This window comes from Coregonus lavaretus, assembly GCF_964263955.1.
Source record: "Coregonus lavaretus genome assembly, chromosome: 26".
Lineage (NCBI taxonomy): Eukaryota > Metazoa > Chordata > Actinopteri > Salmoniformes > Salmonidae > Coregonus > Coregonus lavaretus.
This window is the reverse complement of record NC_140013.1, coordinates 27,831,542-27,858,572: the sequence shown is the minus strand read 5'-3', so window position 1 is coordinate 27,858,572 and position 27,031 is coordinate 27,831,542. Positions and strand designations below refer to the sequence as shown.

Below are 27,031 nucleotides of genomic sequence, written 5' to 3'. Positions count from 1 at the left end.
CAAAACGAATATCTAAATACAAGAAGTAGCCTAACTAATCAGCTGTCCAAAATAGCCTACAATCAGCTTCCGAATTGAACTAATTTGCGGGAACATGGGGATGATTGTTTCTCACAGAAACACAGCGGGCAAGAATGTAATTTAATTGTGAATCACTGGTGGAGTTCGTTTGCATGGCCCGATGCACCGGCTGGGTGGAAATTTAAGTTAAGGACCGACCAAAGGAATGGTCTAAATTGAGAACTCTGCTCACCCGGGGAACAGGGCCATGCAAAAGGAACTTGACCACTGGCGGTCGAAACGCCGCCCCTTCAGATGTCAGTGGTACATTTAGGCTTCACGGAGGGAACAACACAACCTCTTCGGTGCTGCTCAGTCAGAGCGACAGAAACGCCCTGACGGAGATAGATAGAGATAGATAGAGGGAGTGAGTGAGTGAGAGAGAAAGAGAGAGAGATAGAGAGAGCGAGCGAGAGAGAGAGAGAGAGAGCGAGCGAGAGAGAGAGAGAGAGAGAGAGAGAGAGAGAGAGAGTAGCGGAGAGAGAAAGAGCGATTGAAAGAGAAGTTTGTAGCCTACTGGATACATTTTGGTGGAGATAAATTAAAGCGGGAGGACAGGAAAAACGCAATATTGTTTTTGAGTAAATCAAAACTTTATTGGACGGCAAAGGAAGAAAGCAATTTTTCAGAAATTGTCTCGGAACTGATCATCCCGTTATCGAACAAATTGATCTGATGGTCATGACTGCAGCTGTCGATATGAAACCGACATTAACCATCATAAAGTCTGAAAGAATGGACGGTGAGTAAAGCAACTTTTTTATTTTGACATATAACATTGTAATTACAGTAGCCTATGCTCCCTCCGTATGTTTCATATTGCCCGGCGCATAGCGGCTTGCATTTCAAACTTGGGTCAACTTTTGTATGGCAAAATGCCGTCCTATGTAGTGCAGCATGTATCAGTGGAGGTGATAAGTATTTCCCTATGATAAAGCCATGATGTCCGGGTCCTATCGCGTCTTCACAATTGTGCATGCAAAACATTCATTTGTTTATTGTGTAAACGAGCAAGACAACATTTTTCGATAAATGATTGTGGATCCAGACAGTTATGTTGGATAAAATAACGAACAAGGGGAGATACATTACTCTTATGCAATTTAGGCTACAGTACATTATGTGTGCGTCATAACCTACTAATTGTATGTTGCAAAAGGAATGGTATCCTCCGTTTACATAATTGTATTTCTTAGTCGTCCATCTCATGTTCAGTAGAAATGGTGACTGGGACTATTCTGTATATACCGGTCTAATGCTCTGTATCACATGGCTAGACTGTAGACTACAGCTGCTGCTGCTGAACCCTGCATTAGACTGACAATCATATTTCAGAGGATGAAGAGTTAATTTATGAGGAGGCATGATTTAACTATTCCACCTATATCAACATTTAGTTCAACTATGTCAAAGAACATAAGACTAAAGCAATCAGTGTGACATTGTGCATAAGAGTGTTTGAAAAGTTCCTGTGTGATTAAAAAATGATTTTAATTTGACAGTCAAAACGTTTCCTCATTCATAAAGCGTTTGTTAATTTGAACACATTATTTATGGAGCTGTACAGTAGTAATTGTTTTCCTTTTTAAATGTGTTCCCTCTCTAGAGAGTCAGCCTTCTCTTTCATGCTGAGTAGATCATGCCTTGCCGGGCACCTACTATCATAGTCTCATCTCGTCTCCCACTCACAGCCCATCTAACGGCCTCTCCCATTCTCCCTCCCTGGCCACCCAGAGTAGCCCCAGCCCCAGTCCAGGGAGGGTGTGTCATATCAGGCATGCTGCTCTGTCTGCATGGGAGACCGCCACTGGTGCCCAGTCATCAGTACTCCCCCTCTCCTTTCCCCCTCTCCTCTCCTCTCCTCTCCTCTCTTCCTCGTGCTGAGTGGTTTAGCCGGCGTCTCCAGAGAGAACCAGAGTCAGACGGGGGTGATGAGTGTGCAGGCCTGAGGGCTGGATATCCTGCCTGTTGCCCGTAAGGCCAGGCTGCACTAGGCTGGGGCATGGAGAACAAGCCGACTCAACACAGTGTTTGTGTCTGTATTTAGAACTATGTGGTTAGTCCCTTCAAAGTGACTCTGTTCTTTTACATTCAGAGAGTCAGGCTGATTTCACGCTTTTTTCCTTCATTGATATGGCTGACTGGGCTTTAGCAGCTAACATTAGGCTAATATTCAGACTCTATACGTTTGTGGCTTCAGAAGTGTGCCAGCTGTTAAGGTGGCAAAAGGCTTGAGACGTCATGGAAACATGATACATACACTACTCCGTAACCCAATATGCAGAAGAAAAGGAAGAAAGTGTAATGACTCCTTGAAGTGAAGCACCGGAGATGTGTTCACCACCTTAACTCAGATTACACCTGCAGAAGGAGAGCACACACACACACACACGCACACACACACACACACGCACACACACACACACACACACACACACACACACACACACACACACAAACACGCACGCACGCACACACACACACACACACACACACACACACACACACACACACACACACACACACACACACACACACACACACGCACACACATGCACACACAGGCATGGTAACACACTCATATCAAAGAGTTGCTGACAGCTGCAGTGGGGTTGCCAAAACATACCGCTATCTTGCAAAGCCATTTCGCAACGCTAGCTTCCTCTGCCGACCGTGTGTGCTCGGGTTAGGCTGTAGCTGCCAAGGCTCTCTACATCAGACATACACATTACATCTACTCCTTCCCAGTTTCCATGTAGCTAAATTCTCTCACTGCAAATAGGACAGTAGACCAGTGGCCCATTGATTAACTGAACCCTTCCTTCTCCTTCTGATCCAAAGAGGAAATTGCGATGCTCCACTGTGGCTGAGTTATACTGAGTAGGCATGACAGAACATGACAGGATCTTTGTGAATGGTGGAAAGGGTTAAGTGAGCTATAGAGTGATGATACCTAGGCAGAGGATTTGGTTAGTAACATTCACAGTAAGATACAAGTATAACTTTTTTCTCTCTCTTTCTCTCTCTATGTACACACACACACACACACACACACACACACACACACACACACACACACACACACACACACACACACACACACACACACACACACACACACGCACACACACACACTCAAATTGAATCAAATCAGCAGATGTCACAAAGTGCTATTCAGAAACCCAGCCTAAAACCCCAAACAGCAAGCAATGCAGATGTAGAAGCACGGTGGCTAGGAAAAACTCCCTAGAAAGGCAGGAACCTAGGAAGAAACCTAGAAAGGACAAGGCTCTGAGGGGTGTTTTTTTTTTTTTGGGGCTGTGCTGGGTGGAGATTATAAGAGTACATGGCCATTAAGGCAGATTGTTCTTCAAGATGTTAAAACGCTCATAGATGACCAGCAGGGTCAAATAATAATCACAGTGGTTGTAGAGGGTGCAACACACACACACACACACACACACACACACACACACACACACACACACACACACACACACACACACACACACACACACACACACACACACACACACACACACACAGCAAGACGATAGGATTAAGTGGTTGGGGTACATCTCATTGTCTTGTTTATTTTTCAATCTTTTTGAAGGTGCAGTGAGTGTCAGTTTACTGAAGCTTTTTTCACTCTATCCCACTGAGGTAATTCATTTTAAGTGCCTACAGACTGTGGAGGTTAGGGGTGATCCCAAAAAGCTGTTTATATTCCACAAAGCAAGTTCTTGAGTTTTACAGTATAAGTACTGACATAGTAGATCCTTCATTCCCACACAGAAGTCAGATTCTTTGGAATTCGAAAAAAGTAGTGTCAATGATATATTGGGAAATACAAGTGAAAGTTTTCTACAAGTAAGTGAATACTTGGCAATAAAGTGCTGCTATATTGAATTAGATATGTACTATAAGCCCAGTCCAACGTAGAGCACGGCACAGTAGCTGATTACTCAGTTTATCAACTAGCCATAACAAAACTATAAAGCTAAGGAGTGGAGCTGCCAAGGCTAAGATAAGTCCGATTTCTTCTCAAGATGGAGGGTGTCAGATTGTAAAATAACAGGGCCCCTTTTTCTGATTTCAAAAGAATGTAGCTTATGGCTTCTTTACAGTACTGTACATACACTACTCCTACCATCCTGTATCGTGTATAAGGACATGTGCTGTCCTGTACTGACTGAGTCCTCCCTGCATGGTCTAGGATCCCACTCTCTCTGTTCGTCAGGTCTGCAGGTCAGGGTTCATTGACTGAGAGGAATGTGTGTGACAGGCAGGCCTGCTGGGTGGGAGTCTACCTTTTATCTGGTTAAGACGAGGCTGTTTGTCTTAACTGGCACGCTGCACCACCGGGCCGGGCGGCTGCACTCAGGGCACCCTATGCCACCACACCCATGTCACACACAGCCAGCCAGGGCCCACAACAGGCCAGGAGCCAGAGGCTGAGGCTCGACCGTCCCTCCCCGTTTAGTGCCTGTTGGCATGGTGAGGAGTGTTTTCCTTCTGGGCAGGGTGGCTTAAATGAGCGTGTGTCAGCTGAGGGCTGGTTTGACAGTGTCAGCACTCCTTCAGTAGTGCTGTGTAAAATGCAAAATGTGCCTGTGTTTGAGCCCGCCTGGCTCTTGGCAGCTGTGCAAACAGCAGTGGGGCGATTCAGCCTCCTCTGATGTGGGTTGGTGCTGCTGGACCCAACAGAACAAAGACGTATGCTCAGGTCCGTTTCACTTTGCCGAGTCAAGTAATGGCCAACCAGGATGTTAGATCAAAAGCACTTTTCGGTGCCTGGTATTTGGTGCTTTGCCCATAGTAATTAGACAGTGTTTAGCTAAACAATGTCTCCATGATGCCAGGCTGCCGTTGTGCCCAGTGGGCACTGAATGCCCAGTCTCCTGAATGGGCCTCAGTCTCATCTCATGTGGGGCAGACGTTTCAAAGGCTGGGCTGTTGGTAGAATGGTTATCTATGAAGAGGAGTACTTTACTACTGGCCACAATGACCCAGTGTCTCTGCTGTGAATGGGCTGTGATGTCACCGTATAATATCATTAAATGGGTATCTCCTCCCTCCTCCTCCTCCTTCGTTCATTCATCTCTCTGACTGTAGTCTTGCCCTGTTAATCTGTGAAACTTTATCGTGCGTGGGCAATATCGAGATGTCTCTCTTGTGACTACACGCGTTAATTTAGCCTTTCAGAGCTTAGTCATATAAAAGTAGGCGTGCTACCTTGTGATACATCAGTGTGCTAAATAGTAAGCATATGTGGGGAGATAGTGCAGGAAAGTCATTTGAAGGTGTGGCACATACCATAAGATGTGCTGAAGGCATGTGTGGAATCATGTTGAAAAATCAATTTGGTTGTACTCAAAATCTTTTTGAAGTCCTATAACGGTATGTGAACTTCTTGAAAGATGATTTCTTTAGACCTTGTCAGAAACATCAGAGTAGATTCACCAATAAGCGTTCTCGAGACGCCAACCTAAACAAAGAAACAGCATGTCCCTGATTTGGGAAAGAAGAAGTAACAAGCTTGGAGGATTTTTATAGCCTCCCCCCTCTCATTCCTCCTCTCCTACTCTGCCCCTCTCCCACTCTTTTCCATCCCCTCTGTGGGTCACATCTCTCAGTCTAACGTCACCTCAGGCCTTGATGTGGCGTCGGCCTGTCTCATCCCAGTCATCTGTCAGTCTCTACTAATCACTGAGTCACAGCATCCGCCGCACCACCGCGTGCCACCGGTTTTCTCCTGCCGCCCTTCCTCTCCCCATTGCTCCACATTACTTGGCTGACTGGGAGAGCTGACTGGTGGGCTCCATGCTGCCTCACCAAACCATGGCTGTGTCTGGAGGTGTGGCCAACCACCTCCCACGCGTCCCACCATTCCTTGTGTGTTGCACTACATGTATTTATGTCCCCATATTGCTGTTTTACAGTTCCTCATCGGGAGGTTGTTTGCCCAGAGTAAAGGATACTTTGCCTGGTATAGAAATCAATCTGGTGTCCTCTGAGGCCGGCCCGGTCTTTTGATTATGGCCAGTGGCCCAGATTTTCCTCCTTCCCTTTTGTATGCATTTTCTGTTTTCTGCAGACCACCTGTTTTTGGAATCAGCGTGCGGGCTGCTTTTGCAATCAGGCTAGTAGTGAACGTCCCATGAGCCACAGACTGTGCTTTAATGTATGTCAACCCTACTACATCAGAGGGGTATTGACAAACAGGTCTGCTCTCCTTAGCAGAGAACAATAAGGAAAGCTGTGGCGGGGGAGGAGAGCTCTATGATGTAGGTGAGACTCTGTGGCGCTCTCATGTCGAGTCTGCCCTCAGTGACGCAGGCACAGTCAAATCGGAGGCACATGTGCTCTGCTCTGGCACCCCAAGGAGGGGAGGTTGGGGCATGGGCTGGGGTTGGGGCTCAGGCTGGGGTTGTTTGGGAGTTGGGTGTTTGGAACAGCTGGATGCCTTAGCTTGGCCTGGCTCCTTCTCGCTATTTCTTCATACAGTGGGGAAAAAAAGTATTTAGTCAGCCATCAATTGTGCAAGTTCTCCAACTATGACAGACAAATTGAGAAAAAAAAATCAAGAAAATCACATTGTAGGATTTTTAATGAATTTATTTGCAAATTATGGTGGAAAATAAGTATTTGGTCACCTACAAACAAGCAAGATTTCTGGCTCTCACAGACCTGTAACTTCTTCTTTAAGAGGCTCCTCTGTCCTCCACTCGTTACCTGTATTAATGGCACCTGTTTGAACTTGTTATCAGTATAAAAGACACCTGTCCACAACCTCAAACAGTCACACTCCAAACTCCACTATGGCCAAGACCAAAGAGCTGTCAAAGGACACCAGAAACAAAATTGTAGACCTGCACCAGGCTGGGAAGACTGAATCTGCAATAGGTAAGCAGCTTGGTTTGAAGAAATCAACTGTGGGAGCAATTATTAGGAAATGGAAGACATACAAGACCACTGATAATCTCCCTCGATCTGGGGCTCCACGCAAGATCTCACCCCGTGGGGTCAAAATGATCACAAGAACAGTGAGCAAAAATCCCAGAACCACACGGGGGGACCTAGTGAATGACCTGCAGAGAGCTGGGACCAACAAAACCAACCATCAGTAACACACTACGCCGCCAGGGACTCAAATCCTGCAGTGCCAGACGTGTCCCCCTGCTTAAGCCAGTACATGTCCAGGCCCGTCTGAAGTTTGCTAGAGTTCATTTGGATGATCCTGAAGAGGATTGGGAGAATGTCATATGGTCAGATGAAACCAAAATATAACTTTTTGGTAAAAACTCAACTCGTCGTGTTTGGAGGACAAAGAATGCTGAGTTGCATCCAAAGAACACCATACCTACTGTGAAGCATGGGGGTGGAAACATCATGCTTTGGGGCTGTTTTTCTGCAAAGGGACCAGGACGACTGATCCGTGTAAAGGAAAGAATGAATGGGGCCATGTATCGTGAGATTTTGAGTGAAAACCTCTTTCCATCAGCAAGGGCATTGAAGATGAAACGTGGCTGGGTCTTTCAGCATGACAATGATCCCAAACACACCGCCCGGGCAACGAAGGACTGGCTTCGTAAGAAGCATTTCAAGGTCCTGGAGTGGCCTAGCCAGTCTCCAGATCTCAACCCCATAGAACATCTTTGGAGGGAGTTGAAAGTCCGTGTTGCCCAGCGACAGCCCCAAAACATCACTGCTCTAGAGGAGATCTGCATGGAGGAATGGGCCAAAATACCAGCAACAGTGTGTGAAAACCTTGTGACGACCTACAGAAAACGTTTGACCTGTGTCATTGCCAACAAAGGGTATATAACAAAGTATTGAGAAACTTTTGTTATTGACCAAATACTTATTTTCCACCATAATTTGCTAATAAATTCATAAAAAATCCTACAATGTGATTTTCTGGATTTTTTTTCCTAATTTTGCCTGTCATAGTTGACGTGTACCTATGATGAAAATTACAGGCCTCTCTCATCTTTTTAAGTGGGAGAACTTGCACAATTGGTGGCTGACTAAATACTTTTTTTCCCCCACTGTATCTGCATATTTGGGATGGAGTGAGTGGCCTGGCAATCTCCAGACTGAGTGTTGCTAACGACAATTACTGTGGGCGTCTGGAGGAGGTCCAAGGGCCCGTCCTAATGAGAACTTGTCTTTGACACCGTTCACTTCCACCACTACAGAGCTGCTGGGACGCAGTCCACTGGCAGTTTCTCATAAAACCACATTAAGAGGTCTCTCTGTGTGCTCCTGCCTCAGCCCTCAGACCTCAGACTCCAGTGTGTTTTTATGGGAACCTCTGAGGAAGAAATGACAAATAGTGAGTAAATGATGACATTCTTTTAGATAGCCTAATTTCTTGTGTCATGTTTACTCACATGTCAAGAGGAACACAATGTTAAGTCCAATAATTATTTGACAGTGTGAGTAAAATGTTTTGCCAATATGTGCTATACCTGCATTTGGATGAGTGTGTGTGTGAGTGTAAGGGTTTGCACACTTGTGTGCATATTTTCCATGAGTTGCTGATATCTGTTACACATCATTTGATCAGCACACACACAGCTATATCTCTCTGAAGGGTTGCATTGCATCAAAAACCACCTATATTGAGATAAAGAGCTAAAAAAAGTAACCAGATGTTTGATATGTTTTACACATATAAGATTGTTTGCCTAACGCTAATTTAAACTCTAAAACAACACTGTTCCATCCAAAATAGAGAGTAATTCATTCAACCATTTTCTAAGGGAGCCACAGTCATTTTCGGTCTTTTAGATAGCCTAATTTCTTGTGTCATGTTTACTCACATGTCAAGAGGAACACAATGTTAAGTCCAATAATTATTTGACAGTGTGAGTAAAATGTTTTGCCAATATGTGCTATACCTGCATTTGGATGAGTGTGTGTGTGAGTGTAAGGGTTTGCACACTTGTGTGCATATTTTCCATGAGTTGCTGATATCTGTTACACATCATTTGATCAGCACACACACAGCTATATCTCTCTGAAGGGTTGCATTGCATCAAAAACCACCTATATTGAGATAAAGAGCTAAAAAAAGTAACCAGATGTTTGATATGTTTTACACATATAAGATTGTTTGCCTAACGCTAATTTAAACTCTAAAACAACACTGTTCCATCCAAAATAGAGAGTAATTCATTCAACCATTTTCTAAGGGAGCCACAGTCATTTTCGGTCACAAAAAAGGCACAGAAGAAAGCTGTGAGAAGCACATTAGTGATTGTAAAACACCAGAGGAATGTATGGCACGCAACATGAAAACAATGTGGTCTGGAGGGAATTTATTTATCCACTATCCATCTGTCGCCCATGCTTTAGAATGAGCAGAGCGCATGTATGATGTAGAATTGTATCCATGGCTTATAGGGTTTGTGTGCATAGAGTGTCACAAAGAGAACTGTTGAATGAATGAATATTCCATTAATATGACGGATTCCCCCTACTTTCAGTCGGTATCGCTTCCCGCCGTATTTCAGAATGGTGTCAGGAAACGTTGCATGTTGAATGTTGCAGTTTAAGCTGAAAAGGGGCCAGGCATTGTGGGTTTGTTAGAAGAATGCAAGCGAGCGCATAAACTGTTTGTCAGATATGTAGTGTGTTTGCTTTAACGCCTAAACAGTTCCCTCAGAGCATCCCCTGTGTGTTTACAGCAGGGTTTGGGCCGGGGAAAGCTGCTACATGCCGCTAAGCTCACACCACCTGCTCTGCTCTCTAGCATGGTACTCTAACAGCTAGCCAGAGTCCTGGTTAACTCACAAAGAACATAGAACAGACTTCTCCTGCTTTTTTCCCATGTTCCTTGCCTTGAGTAGATTTGAGTGTTGTGAAATACTGAAATGTGCTGTAGGTGTTTTTCATAGAGTGTTGGGGCATTGCATTGTGTATGTAGTTTTGCAGATTGAGACATTTTGCAAACCAGTCATCACGTCTATTTTGAAGACGCATACAACCATCTGCTCTTTCTCTATGATTGAAGTATTGAGTGTATGATCATGAGCAGCAAGACATATTGTTGGCTGGTATGGATGGTGAGCATGAGCCATTAGTAAGAGCTTTGTCTAAATTTTTCCACTTCTGCAGAAAGGAGGGAATTTCCACCAGCTTTCAAGAGAAATACACTCCACCCGGCATAGCCAGGGATCAATTGAAAAAGGCAGCTAATGTCATCACGCAAGAACTGAGACTGGTAAACAGTATGGACGAGTTAATGCACTTACTACACATCAGAAGCTAATGTGATTTCAAAGATAGAGAAGAGAGAGAAAGAGAGAAGAGCAGCTATGGGACATAAGTCTCTGTTAGCCTCAGAATGGTGTTCCTGGAGAGCTGTGTGTTTTGTGTTGTGAAGAGAGACAGACAGACAGACTGTAGAGTAGCTATAGGTCTGGTCAGCAGAAGTAGTAGTTATAGGTCTGGTCAGCAGTAGTAGCTATAGGTCTGGTCAGCAGAAGTAGTAGCTATAGGTCTGGTCAGCAGTAGTAGCTATAGGTCTGGTCAGCAGTAGTAGCTATAGGTCTGGTCAGCAGTAGTAGCTATAGGTCTGGTCAGCAGAAGTAGCTATAGGTCTGGTCAGCAGTAGTAGCTATAGGTCTGGTCAGCAGAAGTAGCTATAGGTCTGGTCAGCAGAAGTAGCTATAGGTCTGGTCAGCAGTAGTAGCTATAGGTCTGGTCAGCAGTAGTAGCTATAGGTCTGGTCAGCAGTAGTAGCTATAGGTCTGGTCAGCAGTAGTAGCTATAGGTCTGGTCAGCAGTAGTAGCTATAGGTCTGGTCAGCAGAAGTAGCTATAGGTCTGGTCAGCAGTAGTAGCTATAGGTCTGGTCAGCAGTAGTAGCTATAGGTCTGGTCAGCAGTAGTAGCTATAGGTCTGGTCAGCAGTAGTAGCTATAGGTCTGGTCAGCAGAAGTAGCTATAGGTCTGGTCAGCAGTAGTAGCTATAGGTCTGGTCAGCAGAAGTAGCTATAGGTCTGGTCAGCAGAAGTAGCTATAGGTCTGGTCAGCAGTAGTAGCTATAGGTCTGGTCAGCAGTAGTAGCTATAGGTCTGGTCAGCAGAAGTAGCTATAGGTCTGGTCAGCAGTAGTAGCTATAGGTCTGGTCAGCAGTAGCAACTATAGGTCTGGTCAGCAGTAGTAGCTATAGGTCTGGTCAGCAGTAGTAGCTATAGGTCTGGTCAGCAGAAGTAGCTATAGGTCTGGTCAGCAGAAGTAGCTATAGGTCTGGTCAGCAGTAGTAGTTATAGGTCTGGTCAGCAGTAGTAGCTATAGGTCTGGTCAGCAGTAGTAACTATAGGTCTGGTCAGCAGTAGTAGCTATAGGTCTGGTCAGCAGTAGTAGTAGTTATAGGACTGGTCAGCAGGAGTAGCTATAGGTCTGGTCAGCAGGAGTAGCTATAGGTCTGGTCAGCAGAAGTAGTAGTTATAGGTCTGGTCAGCAGTAGGAGTAGTTATAGGTCTGGTCAGCAGTAGTAGCTATAGGTCTGGTCAGCAGGAGTAGCTATAGGTCTGGTCAGCAGGAGTAGCTATAGGTCTGGTCAGCAGAAGTAGTAGTTATAGGTCTGGTCAGCAGTAGGAGTAGTTACAGGTTTGGTCTGGAGGCTGAGGCTGAGGCTGAGAACCACAGGCTTGTGAAGGGAGAGGGCGCCCAGCAGTCAGTGGTAGAGCCCTAAGAATAGCAGCAGTGTTCCAACATGGCGGAATGGATGGATAGATGGATGGTGGGATAGCCCCAGCCTGTTACCTCAGAGCAGCGCCTGGGCTGGCCCTCATCTGGCCCTGGCCCATGGTCGGTCCTGCTGTGGCACCACTACTCTACCGGCCCGGCAGCCTCCTCTAGCGAGTGCCAAGCGGCAACTTCTATTCCTGTCTCTGGCCCTCACATGAAAATCCAAATAGTGGCAGAACAAGCAGACCTCTCAGGACTTTGACTGCCCCCCCCAGCAGGGTTTATGACCCCATGCTCCCAGACTGGGACTGATAGGAATCTCTGGACAGGGGGTCCCTGAGTGGTACCCACCACCGCTGCCTAATAAACCATAAAGCCTCGAAGGCATATTTTCCGTAAAGGGGTTGACCGGGGTCGCCCTGAAATGCCCGACCCGCTCAACCCCACCACTCACCTCTCTCTCCCTCTCTGGGAAGTGACACCTTAGCCTCAGGAAGTGGACCCTCTCACATACATAAATACAGCCTTACCACCCACACACACACAGCGCTGCAGAGAGAGAAATATAAAGAGAGGTGTATTTTGTCAGCCAAGGATGTTAATAAATCAGCCCTTTATGGCTTTAAAAGCATTTCACTGCTGAAATATCTGACAGTCCACTGAATAGCCCCATAGACGTCCTCCCCTCTTTGATCGCACACCCACTCTCTTTCTCTCACACACACACTGACAGACCTGAATGGACACACACACATTCATACACACTCAATCTAGGACTATTTATAGCCACATTATAGCACAGTGCCTCTTTCTCACATTGTGTCGGTGGAAGTTTCCTGCTCCATGTATGTCGTTGCATCATCTGAAGCAGAGGCATCATCGTAGCAGGGGGTTTATGAATGAACACAGCAGTCTCAGCCAGAGGCAGGGAGATGGCACCGTTCCCACTCTGATGTCAGACACTGAGAGTGAGAGCCGAGGGAGCCTCCCATTAATTAATTAATTAATTAATTAATTCATTCATTCATTCATTCATTCATTCATCTCCCCCCAGTCAGTCCTGTGATCGACTCACATTACAGCTCAATGACTCATCCTTCCACTCTCCCTTCCTTCCACTCCCCTCACCCACCCTACCCCACCCCGACTTGCCCTGCCCCGCCCCAGCCCCACCACAGTTCCTTAGGGCCATGGCCCCGGCCGCAAAATCCCAATTTCACGTCCTCGCTCCGGCGCACAGGCGAAGAAGGCTGCTAATTTTGTTCAAGTGTGTCTCCCTCCTCCTCCTGTTCTCTGCTGCTAACATACCTGGGGCCAGAGGTGTGGACTGGAACCTTTGTCTGCAGGGAAGGTTAGGAGTGGGGGAAGGGGGATGGTTTTCCGGCATGCACAGCATCTATTCAGTGGGTGTCTCTGGGGTCTAATATCATTGTGGCACTCCGCACACCAACCAGTGACAATCAATATATTTTACAGTAAATCTACAGCACATCTCTCTCCCACTGTCTGTCAATGATTATATAGTCCCATTTTACGTACCACTTCTAATAAAAAATGTAATGATCCATATGTTTTCCTAATTGGCAGGCAATAAGACTATTTACCACAAGCCACATGCAGGCACTGTCCTCCCTCTCCACTGTAATCTAAGTTGTGGGTGTCATAGATCACCAACCTTACCCTTCTTCTGTCATAATCACACTCCTTATTAACCCAATCACACTGTCAGTCCACTAAATGGATGGGTCTTATCCTATGATAGACTACCACTCTGTGTGTAAGAGGCGGCTGGTGGATGCTTAACGCTCAGTGATACTGACCCTGCCCAGCCTGCCCTAATGGGACTCCCAGGCATTGAAACCATATCAGGGCCTCATAATTTAGCAGAGACTCTAGACCCAAGCCAGCCTCCCCAGTTATTAGATGTACAGTACATTAGCTATCTTACAGAGAACTGCGTGGGCCGTTTAGAGAGGGAGTGAGTACCATTCACAGTATACTGTATGAAATGTAATCATTTGTAATGTGTAAAACAGAATAAAATTCAGTTCAGTCTATAGGAGCTTCATGCACCAGAAAATATAATGTTGAAGTTAAAACATCAATGTTATGCAGTTCAAACACACTCACATTGGTTAAGTCATAAAACCGCCTGTTTCAGCTGGTGGGCATCTGGACGATATGAACCCCCACCTGTGTGTGTCTTTGATGGGGGCCCTGGTTCTTAGATAGCTTTAGGCCTGCGTAGGCGAGCGTGGGGCTGACGAGAGGGCAGACAAACTCCTCTCGATCCATCTAAAATAAAGTGCAACATTCTCTCAGTCTGAGCAAGCCCCATCTCATCTCAGCCAGAGCCCACTCTCCACTAGAGCTATCTAACACTACATAATTACTCAACAACCAGCCGCCTCGGTGGAGAAGGTCAAGACGACCGTGCAGTCAGGAACATGGTGTACGCTATACAGTCAGGTCTCGTTTTATTTTCATTTCAGAATGCTTTCAGAATCTGAGCCTGTTTTGCTCTGTGATGTCGAGGGCCTTGTCTGACAATAGCCTCTTCAGTCTTTTGCAATATGATACTAAAATAGCACGATACTGTAGAAATGTGTAACCAAGCCAATAGAGTGGTTACTCTAATATGTAGTATAATCAGGACTTCCAAATGGAGAGAGAGGGAGCATGGAGGCCTAATCGAATCACACACCGGCACAGTGTTATGGTTCGACCTTCATTTGGGCACTCTGTATAATTTGGCCTGTCAGCTTCTAGTGGTTAGGCAGAGAGAGAGAGAGAGCCTTTGGTTCCAGGCAGGCAGCGTTGGGTTACAGCTCCACAGCCCAGAGAGGAGGGACAGCTGTTGTGCATTCCAGACGAAGTCGGGAACGTTGACGAGCAGTGAAAACACGCATGAACTGTACATCGCCACGGCCTCCCCTTCGCTGGGCTGGCAGATCAAACCAGGGCAGAGATGCCAGAACATCTGAGGCGTCGAGAGAGAGCAGAGGGGTGACAAAACGTCTCCAGTCTCCCTCCAGGCCTGCTTGTGATCTGATAGTTGAGTTCACACGGCGAGGGGTGATAGAGATTGAGTGACATACAGCCTTGGTTATAATTTATGCCTTTCTTTGTTATGAAATGTGGTGATTTCTATATTCATTCACAGTAGACTGTCACAGTCATTGTCTGTCTGTCTGTCTGTCTGTCTGTCTGTATGTCTGTCTGTCTGTCTGTCTGTCTGTCTGTGTTTGTCTCTTTCTCTCTCTTTCCATGTCTTTGTTTTTTGAGACTGTTGCCATCTTGATCCGAGTAAGGTTTTAGCACTCTAGTCTAGTGCTCCTGCCCTGGGGGCTTTCCCTCTCCTCCTCCCTCCATCCACCCCTCTGTAGACTGGTAGAGTCTAATTAGATCAGTGCGAGTCATCAGGCACTGTTTAAAGCCATCAAAGAGTGCTCTGTCTCCTGCTGGGTGCCCACTGGCTGTGTGGGGAGAACAGTGGGCCTGTGTGTCCGGGACCTTAGAGACACTCACCCTCCACACACCCCCCTCGACCCCTTACCCCCACCCCCTCCAGCCTGGCAGGGCTCAGGGTGACATCATCACCTCGTCCCTGACCTCTGACCCTTGCCGTTTGACCACCGTGGTGTTGGGGTGACAGTAGACCCTCTGTGTGTCGGGGGGGGGGGGACATAGTTAAGAGGTCACAGTGGCCACTGATAGGTATCAGCCCCACTCTGTGAGTCCCACCCAGGGTGTGACTGGGTCACCAGTGAGAATGGCCTCTACCTTGTCCATATGTGAGGCATTCATGTATTATATTGCCAAACAAACAACTCAAAACACTTTGAGGCTCTTGGACAACACGGACAGCGGAAGCTGGAGCATGTGTTGTTTGTGTGCACCCGTATGTGACCAATGCATTTGTGGCAGCTGCCATATAGTATAATTGATTCTCTCCCAAGTCGATACACTGTCTGTCTGGACAGGATGCAATTGTTCAGCCAAGTGCTTCATCACGGCGGCAGTGTGTGTGTGTGTGTGTGTGTGTGTGTGTGTGTGTGTGTGTGTGTGTGTGTGTGTGTGTGTGGCCCTGTGTTCTGTTCGCTGTGAGTCTGACTGCTAGTCTCTCTCTCTCTCTCTCTCCTGTGTGACTGACAGATCTGGAGTGTGGAGACGTGCCCCTGCTCACTCCAGGGAGCAAAGAGATGATGTCTCAGGCTCTGAAGGCCACGTTCAGCGGCTTCACAAAGGAACAGCAACGACTGGGCATTCCCAAAGGTAAGGCACATAAACAAGGGCTTACTTTCTCTTTCTGTGTCTTTCTCTCTCTTTCTCCCCCCTCTGTTTCTCTTCCTAGCTCTCACTTTACATGCATATTTTTAAACCTACATCCTTCCTCTCAGTATGACTAAAGATAGCTAAGTGGTGACATTATATACAAAAAGACAGATTGAGTGTATTGGTATTCAGACAGACTGTAGGAATCAGAGAAAGCCGGGGTAGAGACAGACAGAAATTATAAATAATGGTTCTTCGATTGAGGCATACCACAGAGCTCATCATTTTGGTATTATAGGATGCATCATGTCTATGTTGTGTTTCCCCAGTCCACCCCTCCCAGCCAGTCCGCAAATAGCTGGGGTTTCACTGTCAGTCTATTGTTACTATCACCACTTATCTGCACCACCTCACCTCTTACCTCTAATAGCAGCAGCAGGTCTAAAATCATGACCCACTGAAACTGCTAATGAAAATGAATGTGCTACAGAAACCGCTCTGTGGCCTGATAATAATACCTCATCTCCATTCTAGTTCAGGGGAGTGTAGATTAAATCAGAGTGGAGTGGAGGTATCTTGTTACCATGTATATGACTGTGACCTCAGGTAGCCCTTCAGTGACATGTCCCTCCCTCTCCCCCCATGTCCCTCTCAGACCCCAGGCAGTGGACAGAGAGCCACGTGGGAGAGTGGCTGACGTGGACGGTGAACGAGTTCAGCCTGAAGAGTGTGGACTTCCACAAGTTCTGTATGAACGGGGCCAGTCTGTGTGCCCTGGGGAAGGAACGCTTCCTGGATTTAGCACCTGACTTTGTGGGCGACATCCTCTGGGAACATCTAGAGATGCTTCAGAAAGGTAGGCCCAGGCTCTAGCATGATGTACTACAGTACCCATAATGCTCTGTACAACATATCAATCAGGGTTGGGCTCAATTCTAATTAAGGCAGTCAATTCAGGAAGTGATTTGAATTTAAAATTCAGACATTTCAAAACCTTTGATATAAATAGCTTCTACTTTAGTAATTTAAAATAAATGCACTTTCTTAGATTATTGAATTGCAATTTTTGTTTACTTCCTGAATTGACAACCTTCAATTCAAAATTGAGCCCAACCCTGGTATCAATCACAAGCCTCAGAAATGCCTACTGAACCTATCACATTAGCTGTAGTGTGTATTGAAGCACAGCATTGCCGCTGTAGTCTAATGGTGCCAAACGGTTTCAAATGTTATTATTTGCATGGTAATCTGAGACGAAGAGGAAGACCTCCCTTTCCTCCTGGTAATTAATATTTAATCAGCCAGGCCCAACCATACTGGATGCAGTGTATTTACGACCGTTATAGGATACATTAAATCAATGACAGGGTCAGTGACTGTTGGTATCTATTTTTCATGAAGAAGACACAAAGCATTTCCCTGTCAACGGCCTGACCTCCACCTTCCAGGAATCCCACTGTACCTCAGACTACTTTGTCAGTAAGTATCACCAAGGAGACAACATCCTATGTACATAGTCTGGCTCTAATGTACTAATGGCTTGTTAATATGTAATATGTTACATCAATCAATGTCTAAACATAAAGAATGAGGAGATGGCTCAGCACAGCAGGTCCAGTATTTTGTTGTTGTTGCAGTTACACAACTGAGCTCTCTCTCTCTCTCTCTCTCTCTCTCTCTCTCTCTCTCTCTCTCTCTATCTCTCTCTCTCTCTCTCTCTCTCTCCCTCCTTCTCCCCCCCCCTCTCTCTCTCTCCCCCCCCCCCCCCTCTCTCTCTCCCCCGCCTCTCTCTCTCCTCCTCCTCCTGTGTTTCTCCAGGCTATGGCATTGAGCATGCCCAGTGCGTTCCTCCCTCTGAATACTCAGAGCCGGGCTTCATCACAGAGTCCTACCAGACCCTTCACCCAATCAGCTCCGAGGACCTGCTGTCACTCAAGTACGAGAGCGAATACCCAAACGTCATCCTCAGGGACATGCCCCTCAACCCACTGCAGGGGGACTACTTCTCAGTCAAGCAGGAGGTGGTCTCCCCCGACAACATGTGTGTGGGCCGCATCAGCAGAGGTGAGGGGTCACAAACAAGATAGTAAAGGAATTGGTTGGAAATCAAGATTTAGTGTAGTGTGGGGGAGTGTGGCTGTTACAGCTGCTGTATTTTAGGTGCCCTATCTCAAAGAGGAACAAGTTAACTTGGGTAACTTGGGGCCATTACGTGAGTAGGCCTATAGTCCATGTCTCAGTTGTGCACAAGACTGAGACTCTGATTCAGTCCATACAGTATGAAACTATGATAAGTAATTCCACGGTGTAGACTGTAACTCCTTGTGTGAGTCTTGAGGTCTAGCTAATTGTGCTGCGTTTGTGAAGATCACTGTGTGTGTGTGATTTCACTGACACCCTCCAATCTTTCCCTGCCACATCAGTACATGTACCACGATAGAAGAAAGGAGGCCCTATAGCTGGCTTGTGGTTAAAGCAAACCCGCCTTGAGGAGAAAATAAGTCAATTGTTTATGTCAGAGTGAGATGAGAACAAAGCCACATGGTGTGTTAGAGCTGTCTGTCCCTATAGCCCAAGTAAGGTAACCTTCAAGAACAACCACATTTGTTCTCTCTCAACTTTCTCATCTCTGTTTTTCACATCTCAACCTTGAGGTGGTTCTCAGCAAGGACAGAGAGTGTCAGAGAGCGTGGGTTTTCTTTCTCATGAACCGCTCTGTTTACTTGCCACATGCACCACTGTTTGGTTTCCCGCTGATAGTTTGGAGAATAATTAACAGCGTAGTTTACATTGATACCAATAAAGTTGGGATTTTCTTCTCAAATCCCCCAGTTGAACAAATTAATAGGGGGTATCAGGGAGTTTACAGTACACAGGTCCATCCAGTGGACTGACTGGGCATTTGCCTGCAAGGTATGTTCAGGCCTCGAACATAATACATCTCAGGGTTTTTGGCAGTGCATTGTGCTTTCTCAATGTGGGAAAGTATTTGTGGCACCACTGAAAACCACATGTGGCTTCAATTTGTGCAATTGAAGATTTCAGTATCAGTTGAGGCACTGGATTATCTTTCATTCTTTAATAGCTCTCAGTTGAAATGCTCCTCGTATCTTTGCCGAGGCCAGAAATAGCAAGGCAATTTGTATTGATCTTCTTCCAATTAGACGAAACCAAATGGCAATTGCACATGCTAAACTGAGTGTGAAATGAAGGGTCCAGGACCATACATTGTTATACAGAACAAAGAAGCTCAGTGAGAGTGTAATTTACTGCCAATGTCTAATGTGTATTACTGCCATAAATACTGTCCTCTGTCAAATCGTAATGTCACTGCTCAAAACTATTTACTTTCAGACAATTCTATTTTCATTCCCTCTCACACTATGAGCAATAAAACTAACAGCTTCTGCTCTCCCCCTCTCTGTCTCTCAGGTAAACTGGGAGGCCAGGACTCGTTTGAGAGCATCGAGAGCTTTGAAAGCTGTGACCGTCTGACCCAGTCCTGGAGCAGCCAGTCCTCCTTCAGCAGTCTGCAGCGCGTCCCATCCTACGACAGCTTCGACTCCGAGGACTACCCCAGCGCCCTGCACGGACACAAGCCCAAGGGAACCTTCAAGGACTACGTCAGGGAGCGCTCAGACCTCAGCAAAGACAAACCTGTCATCCCCGCCGCAGCGCTCGCAGGATACACAGGTTAGTCAAAATTAATGAATAAAATACAGGTTACAGTTTGAAAAATGTGCGATCAACTACAATAGGTATGGCCAAACGATAATCCCTCTTATTTCTTAGAGGCATTTTTACGCCACCCAACTGAGCCCTTTGTTACATATTTGCCAGGCAGTTGCAGCAGATGTACATACTGTAGGTGTGCCTCAGTGTAACTGGGTCTCTGTAACTGGCAGCACAGCTTCTGGCTGAGAGCGTTTATATACACTCTATAACAGCCTACGGCACTGCAGCACCAGAGTCATGCATTTACAGGAAACAAAGACATGTTGCTTCACTTTCATCTCTCCATCTCGCCTCGTCTTGACTCTGTCTTTCTCATCTGCACCGTTTTATCTGTGGCCGCATCTCAACCTATTTTCCAGGTCGTCTTGGCAACCTGGGTGCAAACACAAAACGATACCTGCTCTGTGCGCTTGACACTAGAGTAGATGTATCTGTTCATCTTTAAGGCCCCTTTCTATCTACAGTACCTGATGAAAAAAGCTATTCTATCCTCTATTCAAACACAAAGAAACACATCTTAGAAGTTTTTTAAAAGATCAAAGGTCTGGCATATTCTATTTTCATATTATTTTTATGTCAAGGTTTTCAGTTTGTTTTGTAAAAACGTTGTGAAAAAGTTAACATTTTTGCTACTTAAATCCCTATACACCGTTTGACATTTTGGGACCTATAGCCATTACAGAAATGTGTTTATGGAACACTTCACATGTGATCGCATGTGAAATTCATGTGTTTTTTCCGTAAGGGAGTTGAATTCTCCATGTTTCAAAGTAGAGCACAAGTATATACAGTGCATTCGGAAAGTATTCAGACCCCTTGACTTTTTCCACAATTTGTTACGTTACAGCCTTATTCTAAAATGGATTACATTCAGATTGCATTACTCATTGCCTTCTATTGGCATCTCATGGTAATTTCTGATGTTCTGAAGTTTTCTGTACTAATCAATTATGTCAACTACTTCATTCATGCATTCATCTTTTGATCATAATTGCATACCTACAGAAATGTACATTAGATTGACAGTACCAGTCAAAAGTTTGGACACACCTACTAATTCCAGGTTTTGTACATTGTAGAATAATAGTGAAGACATCAAAACTGTGAAATAACACATATGGAATCATGTAGTAACCAAAAAAGTGTTAAACAAATCTAAATATATTTGAGATTTGAGATTCTTCAAAGTAGCCACACTTTGCCTTGATGACAGCTTTGCACACTCTTGGCATTCTCTCAACCGGCTTCATGAGGAATGCTTTTCCAACAGTCTTGAAGTAGTTCCCACATATGATGAGCACTTGTTGGCTGCTTTTCCTTCGCTCTGCGGTCCAACTGATCTCAAACCATCTCAATTCGGTTGCATTCGGGTAATTGTGGAGGCCAGGTCATCTGATGCAGCACTCCATCACTCTCCTTCTTGGTCAAATAGCCCTTACACAGCTTGGAGGTGTGTTTTGGGTCATTGTCCTGTTGAAAAACAAATGATAGTCCCACTAAGCGCAAACCAGATGGGATGGCGTATTGCTGCAGAATGCTGTTGTAGCCATGCTGGTTAAGTGTGCCTTGAATTATAAATAAATCATTGACGGTGTCACCAGCAAAGCATCCCCACACCATCACACCTCCTCCTCCATGCTTCACGGTGGGAACCACACATGTGGAGATCATCCGTTCACCTACTCTGCATCTCACAAAGACACGGCGGTTGGAACCAAAAATCTCAAATTTGGACTCATTAGACCAAAGGACAGATTTCCACCGGTCTAATGTCTATTGCTCGTGTTTCTTGACCCAAGGAAGTCTCTTCTTATTATTGGTGTCCTTTAGTAGTGGTTTCTTTGCAGCAATTCGACCATGAAGGCCTGATTCACGCAGTCTCCTCTGAACAGTTGATGATGAGATGTGTCTGTTACTTGAACTCTGTGAAGCATTTATTTGGGCTGAAATCTGAGGTGCAGTTAACGCTAATGTACTTATCCTCTGCAGCAGAGGTAATTCTGGGTCTTCCTTTCCTGTGGCGGTCCTCATGAGAGCCAGTTTCATCATAGCGCTTGATGGTTTTTGCGACTGCACTTGAAGAAATGTTCCGGATTGACTGACCTTCATGTCTTAAAGTATTGATGGACTGTCATTTCTCTTTGCTTATTTGAGCTGTTTTTGCCATTATATGGACTTGGTCTTTCACCAAATAGGGCTATCTTCTGTATACCAGGGGCGGCAGGTAGCTTAGTGGTTAAGAGCGTTGTGCCAGTAACTGAAAGGTCACTGGTTCTAATCCCCGAGCCGACTAGGTGAAAAATCTGTCGATGTGCCCTTGAGCAAGGCACTTTACCCTAATTGCTCATGTAAGTCGCTCTGGATAAGAGCGTCTGCTAAATGACAAAAACAATTTTTAAAAACACCCCTATCTTGTCACAACCCAACCGATGGGCTCAAATGCATTAAGAAGGAAAGATTTCCACAAATTCACTTTTAACAAGGCACACCTGTTACTTGAAATGCATTCCAGGTGACTACCTCATGATGCTGGTTGAGAGAATGCCAAGAGTGTGCAAAGCTGTCATCAATGCAAAGGGTGGTTACTTTGAAGAATCTCAACTATAAAATATATTTTGATTTGTTTAACACTTGTTTGGTTACTACATTATTCCATATGTGTTATTTAATAGATTTGATGTCTTCACTATTACTCTACAATGTAGAAAATAGTAAAACTAAAGAAAAACCCTGGAATGAATAGGTGTGTCCAAACTTTTGACTGGTACTGTACATTAGACATTTAAGGTAAAATGAAAGACAGATATAAACAATTGGCATGCCCTAATTGAAGACTTTTACATGGCTAGAATATGCATTCGTAATATAATGCCAGCTAGTGGTACAGATGTAGAATCTTAATTTGATCCACCCTGTTGCAGGCAAACTTTTGGTTTAAAAAGGCTTTTGAAGTTTATAATTTCCACATTGACATTTCAGACTTGATTTTCCCTTACGAAAAATGTATCAACCCCTACAAAAATGTCCATGAATTATAATCCACATGATAAATCACGTTTCCTGTTGCTGCAGGATTATTTTCCTGCTGTAGCAAACTGGCTCAAATGAAGTTCCTACATCTGTAGGCTATTTGCTGCATGTCATCATTCATGCATTTCTGGAAAGTAATTCACTTCCCTACTGTAGGTGTTTAATGATGTAGCATTAGTTATAAAGCTACCATAGACTCATGTTCAAAGCCTAATGCATGTTCCCATGTTTTCATTGGAGTCAGAATACTTTCTTAGAGCTTTTAGAGTCATGCAGAACTAAAGAGAAGAAAATAAACATAAGTGGGAAAAATATTTCAATATGCTTCAGAAATAAAGTGTCTAGCTGGCAACAACCATTGTTATTAACTGTTATTACCCTGTATGCTGTCCTGCAGCCAAGAGAAAGATCACCCCCATAATGCCCCCAAACAACTAATGCATCTTATCACTATGTGAAAAACAGAGAGAATCTCCCAAAAAATAGTAAGACATTTATGTAATATCTCAAATAGCTTTTGATGAAAACGTGTGTTTTGGCTTCCTGTCCCAGTACCTGTGCACTGACAGGCACACACATGGTTCTCAGTGATGAGTTGGTGAGATAAAGAAGGTGTGGATAAGTGAGGCTTAGTCAGTCGTCAGCTCTCTCTGAGGTTTCTCATCTCCAATCACACTTCTGTCACCTCTGGGGAAGCAGCAGGCAGTCAGTCACAGCACCTTGGGGTCAACTACAGCCCCCCCCCCCCCCCCCCCCCCTCTCTCTCTCTCTCTCTCTCTCTCTCCACCCTGCATAGGCTACAGTCTCATCTGTAAAGCCTAAGGGCAGATCCTAAACAGTACTATGAATGCCAGCCCCCCACCCTTTCTCCACAGTATATGCTTTTTCAATGAGGCCCATTGTGCATGGGGGCTTTTAACATATTTTTGAGAAAACATTTTAGGGTCACCAACATTCTCGTGTGAGAGAGCTTGAGGGGGCTGGAAAGGGGCACTGTTGTATCACCCTTATGTGGGCCCATGGTTACAGTAGCAGGCTTTTTGGAATGTGACTTCATCTGGAGGAGTGCTACTGTACAGTAGTCAGTTGAATATAGCTGGTTATTATTTGCTGAAATGTGGGTATTGCATCTTTGCATTCATGTTCATAACTGAATGAAGCGAGTAGAAGCCTTGGATTGAAAACAACTTATTTTGCTTTCAAGTGTTCAACCCACACTCCCATTTCTCTGAAAGCTTTGGTTTGTGTCGTATAAGGGTGCTTTTATGAGGCAGGTCTGAGAGGTAACAGCTCCGCTCTGCTGCAGCTTTGCTAAGCGAGCGCTGCATAGGCAGGTGTGATTTAGAACCGGGTGGATGTTTCTGTCTGTACAGAAAACCACAAGATCAAAGAGTACGGAAGATAATAGAGTGCAGCACAAACCAAACATCGTTTTTCTCACCTGCTACTCTTTTTCTTATCAACACGATTGTAATAACCCCTGCAGTTCAGGTCGTCACATTGGGTCCATTTGTTTAGTCTACAAATATATGTAAAAAATATGTCAATGAAATTGTATGTAAATGCATTCAATTGCTTTTACAGTATATTGCATTATCAGTGCATACCTGAACATGACAGAAAATCAAGCGACATTTGTTTACCAATTAGATGAAATGTAATGTTTATAATGGCTGATCTCTGGGAGTCTACACTACACACACACACACACACATACACACACACACACAAACACACACAGCCAAGGCCTCATGAAGACCCCCTCTTATTTAAACCACTGTGATTTCATCGCCATGATATTCATACAGACAGACAACAACACGCTGTGAACTCCAGCTCCACGTACTGCAGAGGGCAAAGGGTAGACAAAGGGATTCATGATGAATGGGAACCTTGTCTGTGAAAACACTGTTTTCTCTCCATTATCGTGCCTTTTACACGTCTGATTCAGAGTGGAATATTTGTATTTTTATAGCTGGAGATGAATGACCCCAAGACAAGTAGTTAATGAGAAACATGAGAAGAACAGTCAGTCACAGATATGCTGTGTTTACATGCGGCTGATGATGACATGTTCCGTAATACTGATCTGTATTGTACTGAAAACAAGGCTCCTCTCTCTCAGTGTTCTAACCTTGTTCTCCTCTCTCTCCCTTCTCCTGGTTCTGCTCTGCAGGCAGCGGCCCCATCCAGCTGTGGCAGTTTCTGCTGGAGCTTCTGACGGACAAGTCCTGTCAGTCCTTCATCAGCTGGACGGGAGATGGCTGGGAGTTCAAGCTGTCCGACCCTGACGAGGTGAGAGGTCATGACCCCATCACCACTGACCTCACATGGCATGGGGGCCCTAAACAGTTAGACAGATGAGCTTGATGTTTTTTTAATGTGACGCCAACAACAGTGTTATTTGTCTCACTTAGACTCAGAGGAACCTTAGCGGTATCAGGTACATTTAGCTACATTAAATATTCATCCATGTCAAGAGAAGACATATACACGAAAACATTGTAATGTGAGGTTAGTGCAGAGCTCTGTCTCATGGTTGATACATGGTGTAACAAGGTGCCTTTTCCCTCTGTGACTCAGGTGGCTCGGAGGTGGGGGAAGAGGAAAAATAAGCCCAAGATGAACTACGAAAAGCTGAGCCGAGGCTTGCGCTACTACTACGACAAGAACATCATCCACAAGACATCAGGGAAGCGCTACGTCTACCGCTTTGTCTGTGACTTAAAAAGCCTGCTGGGATACACCCCTGAGGAGCTCCACGCCATGCTGGACGTTAAGCCTGATGCAGACGAGTGAAAACAGAGGGATGAGAGAACAGAAGAAGAAGAAGTGGAGAGTAAAGGAGCCGAGGGGACTGGGGCTCAGAGATTGATGCCGTCCGGTAATAGGGGGGCGTCCATTTTGGGACCAAACCTAAACTGTGGTCTGTATCATTTTGAGCTGTTGTCAGATGACGTTCAAAAAGGAAGCACATGCCAAACGTGCAAATTCATAATATGTTGCATTTGAGATAGTGTGTGTGTGATAGCTATATGTATATACAGGGATTACTTAGTAGCTCAAGGCACATGGAAAGCTATCAGTTAGAATAGAGTGGCCATTTAGCCTAAGTAGCACAAGAAACTGACATTGAGGAAGGGGGCCAAGAGACAGTGAAAGATTCATTGTAGGGAAGAACATTGCATGGATGGAGAGTTCCTGCAATGAAATCTGTTGCCAAATAAAAAAAGGAAAGTAGTGGAAATAGTTCACTGTTTCTCTGCCTCACTCCACACAATAGGCATGGGTAGAGTTCTCAGCTTGGACCAAAAAAGTGTTGTTGTTTTTTACTATTGTTTCAGAAGCATAATGTTTGTGCCAGTATTATCGTTGAGATTGAACTCCTGGTGTACTGTTTAGTCTCAGTCCGACCAGGGTTCCCCCGTTTTTTAAATGTTTTATGTTGATGAAGGTATTATGAAACCAAAACGTTGCACCATTTAAGGTTAAGTTAGTCCTGTCTCCTCTCTGTGAAAGCCCAATAACTGAAACATGCTGATTTGACTATCAGACGACACTAGACACTGGCCTTTTTACTCATTTTCATAGGTTGGATGGAGAGTTACTTACTCATACCAAGAGCGGTTGATAGACGCCTGAAAGTAACCGTTGCTTTAAAACTGACGCTTTCACCTTTGCACATTTGCCACATCGCTATAGAAATATACAGTCTGCCACCAGGACTTTGCATTTTGCATACATTACTGTCCTACCACCAGTAATAAATGTCCTTAGACACCCTTTCTGTGGTGAGTTTTGAAAGTATTTGGACATGAAAGAGTAATACGTCTCCATGCACAATCTGTACATTGAGTGGTTTTCCAAGCCCCCATTTTAGCATTGCTTTAGAAGAGAACAGAGAGGGAGGGACCTATTGTCAACAGATTGAATTGCGAGGCATGTACATGAGGGATGGTTTTTGTAGTCAAAAGAAAAAGCTTAGGAATGTGGAGTGTACTGTATTTGTGTGTGTTACGTGGTGTTCAGTGAATGAAGGGAATCTGCCATAGGTAGGTAAGGTATATCAAGGTGCATGATGGTAGTAAGGTGAAAAGACAAGGTTTCGAAGCAAGGAGTGTAGACTTTGGATGACTGTTTGAAGAAGAGAGGGATGTGAGGAGGACTGGGTGGTTTTGGGAGGGAATTGTGGAGTTGTGAAGTTAATCAGTATTGGCTGAAAGATAA

At 45.0% G+C, this 27,031-nt stretch overlaps 1 protein-coding gene across 1 annotated transcript; it reads left to right on the top strand.

Annotated features, from left to right (window-relative positions):
* The first annotated feature begins 378 nt into the window (after nucleotides 1-378).
* LOC311102279 (protein c-ets-1-B) lies at nucleotides 379-26,773 on the top strand. Its single transcript, XM_084143570.1, has 8 exons — nucleotides 379-802; nucleotides 15,920-16,039; nucleotides 16,695-16,895; nucleotides 17,441-17,518; nucleotides 17,858-18,103; nucleotides 19,472-19,732; nucleotides 24,981-25,099; nucleotides 25,388-26,773. Exons 1-8 carry the CDS (start codon nucleotides 736-738, stop codon nucleotides 25,601-25,603), a joined length of 1,308 nt encoding a protein of 435 aa, XP_083999696.1. The 5' UTR covers nucleotides 379-735; the 3' UTR covers nucleotides 25,604-26,773.
* Nucleotides 26,774-27,031: the final 258 nt, after the last annotated feature.

Excerpts from the sequence above, each read along its gene's own strand:
- LOC311102279 (XM_084143570.1), top strand. The coding sequence starts at position 736 with ATGGTCATGACTGCAGCTGTCGATATGAAACCGACATTAACCATCATA. Across the intron at positions 16,896-17,440 it reads TCTAGAGATGCTTCAGAAAG|AAGACACAAAGCATTTCCCT; the intron begins GTAGGCCCAGGC and ends TTTTTCATGAAG. Across the intron at positions 25,100-25,387 it reads AGCTGTCCGACCCTGACGAG|GTGGCTCGGAGGTGGGGGAA; the intron begins GTGAGAGGTCAT and ends TCTGTGACTCAG.